Genomic DNA, 2,386 nt, shown 5'->3' with positions numbered 1-2,386 from the left:
GACGTATGCTTTTCTGGGTGTGTCAAACTACGATCCATCTCCACCACAGCTGTGTGCCGCACCTCTGCTGGAACCAATTAATTATTATTTATTAATGCCTAATTCTCGCACGCTCGCCCGCACGGTCCCAACTCAGCCAAACTCACTGGCGCGGGTCGGGTTGTCCGGCCCATCCATATGTATCGTGGGCTCCCCTTTTGTGTGCGGCTGCGGGTGACGAAACTAGTTTGGCGCGAGTCGCGCAAAGTTTGTGTTTGTGTAATTCTGTTGGAGTTTTAAAATCAAGGAATGATATCATCTCAGACGGACGAGTTAAAATTTAAGAACACTGCATACAGCCGACTTTGTTTTTTGGCACATGTTCTAGAACTTGTGCTGCTTGGTCGTTCAAACATTTTTACTTTCGACAAGGCAAATGCTTTAAAAAGTGGGCCATCTACTCATGTATATAAGATAGACGTCTAAATTTAGGAACGAAAGTGTGCACTTAGATCATCTATTAGACGTCTTTGCTAGACGTCTATTAGACCATCTTTCATCTATCTGTAGACATCTTAAAGACGTCTATTAGTCGTCTATTTTCCCTGTGGGTTTATTTTCTGGGTGTTTCAAGATTTCCTCAATAAAAGTCAGCAATGTATGCATGGCTCTGTCAAAGAACAGTTGGTTTTCAACGTGACTGAATAACCATAAGTCCTCTGTGTTCGCTGCTTGCGTGTACTTTTGGAAGGGCTCGTGCCTCCTCGTCTGTCTCCCGCTATTACAATGCCCTCCGGGGCCTGCTGGGCTGGTGGTGTTCTTATTCCGTTCTTTATCGTGTGGGTCGGCCTCTGCTGTTCGCGGCCCATTTCTCTGCGAGCCCGCGGGCGGTAGAGTGGGGAAGGGGGGGTGAAGGCGAGGGTGGAGGGGGTGGAGGTTGAGAAAGGCGCCCCCCGCGAGTCGGAGTCCCAAAGGGTCCCGGGCCGGACGACTGATGTGGGCGCGCTTTACAAACGAGCCAGTAGAGTAGTGCCGTGTAAGTCATGTGTGCCCCCCTCCCCCCCCCCCCCGCCTTTGCCGCTATGGCCCGCGGACCCAACCTACAATGCGGCCAGGCGCCGTCGAATGAGGCGTGTGCCATTTTGCCGAGTAGTCGCTCCATCTCTCTCTCTCTCTCTCTCTCTCTCTCTCTCTCTCTCTCTCTCTCTCTGCCCCCCTCTCCCTTTCTCCCTCCCTCCCTCCCTCACTCTGTCTCTCTGTCTCTCTCTCCCTCCCTCAGAAGAAGTAGTGGAACTACCCTCCCCCTCCCCATGCCTGTCGACGTGCCGGTCCAGGAATGATGCACTGCCCCGCCGTCCTGGTCGCGAAGAGACTGATGCTGGTCGACGGCTGCTCTACGAGCGGCCGCTATGTCCGCCGCCTTCCCGCCTGACGTATGATGGAACGCTGAATCCGGAATCGGGGGTTGGGTTGGGTTCCATAGTGTGTTCCCCACAAATTGGCAACCCCTCCTCTCACAAAATTAATAGTTTTCGTTCTTGCCGTCTTTTACATGTCGGTGTGTGCTTTCCGTGTGTTCGCAGTTGGGTGCTGGGCGACCTGGTGTGCAAGCTCTACCACTTCGTGCACAGCCTGAGCTACACGGCGTCGATCTTCATCCTAGTGGTGATCTGCACGGAGCGCTACTTCGCCATCATCCACCCCATCACCTGCAAGCAGATCCTGACGCCGCGCCGCCTCCGGGTGAGTGGAGTGAGCTTACGCCCGCGGAGCCCGCGCCCGCGAGGCTGGCCGCCCATCGCACCCGCCGCCGCTTGGGCTGCCTCACCTCCGGGCGCCGCGCAGTCCCCGCCCGTACCTGCCCCGAATTCTCCACGCATTAAGGCGGATTCAGAGTTCCCTAAAAGCGAGCGTGATTCTTACGCGAAGTGTGATTTTCACGCCCGGCGTGATATTCACGCCCGGCGTGATTTTCACGCCCGGCGTGATGAAAGTCGATCCGTGATTGGCTGCGTGAAGCTTAGGAAGCGTGAAAATCACGCCGGGCGTGAAAATCACGCTTTGCGTGAGAATCGCGCTCGCTTTTGGGGAACTCTGAATCCACCTTAAATGTATAATTTCAAATTGTAATTTTACGACTCACGTCATGAATTTTTTCTGTGTCGCACAGTTGTTGGACACCCTAGATTTACAGTGTATCCATTCCTTTTTGCATACCAACTCTGTTTTGTTGTTTTTTTTTTGCGCCCTTGCCCAGTGAAGGTTTTCTCCTGCCTGACAAGACGTGTGGTGTAGCAGGTTTCAAATACCTTTAGGCTCGCGTGACCACGCCGAAACTAGTTGGAGGTTAAGCGAACGACACCAAGTGCCTTGTTGGAAGCTGAGCGGAGGATGGCTGGTGGGGTGG

General features: G+C 53.7%; 1 protein-coding gene across 1 annotated transcript in view; it reads left to right on the top strand.

Annotated features, from left to right (window-relative positions):
- Positions 1-288: 288 nt before the first annotated feature.
- The window catches only part of LOC113213437 (trissin receptor-like), a 6,661-nt gene continuing 4,563 nt past the window's right edge, over positions 289-2,386 (top strand). The window contains exons 1-3 of the mRNA XM_052263635.1: positions 289-444; positions 528-586; positions 1,563-1,722. Coding sequence (XP_052119595.1) covers positions 289-444; positions 528-586; positions 1,563-1,722 — 375 coding nt within the window. The remainder of the gene's footprint in view (positions 445-527; positions 587-1,562; positions 1,723-2,386) is intronic.

This window comes from Frankliniella occidentalis, unplaced genomic scaffold (genome assembly GCF_000697945.3).
Source record: "Frankliniella occidentalis isolate FOCC.00 unplaced genomic scaffold, Focc_3.1 Scaffold2, whole genome shotgun sequence".
Lineage (NCBI taxonomy): Eukaryota > Metazoa > Arthropoda > Insecta > Thysanoptera > Thripidae > Frankliniella > Frankliniella occidentalis.
The sequence above is the reverse complement of the archived record's forward strand: the minus strand, read 5'-3'. Positions and strand labels throughout refer to the sequence as shown.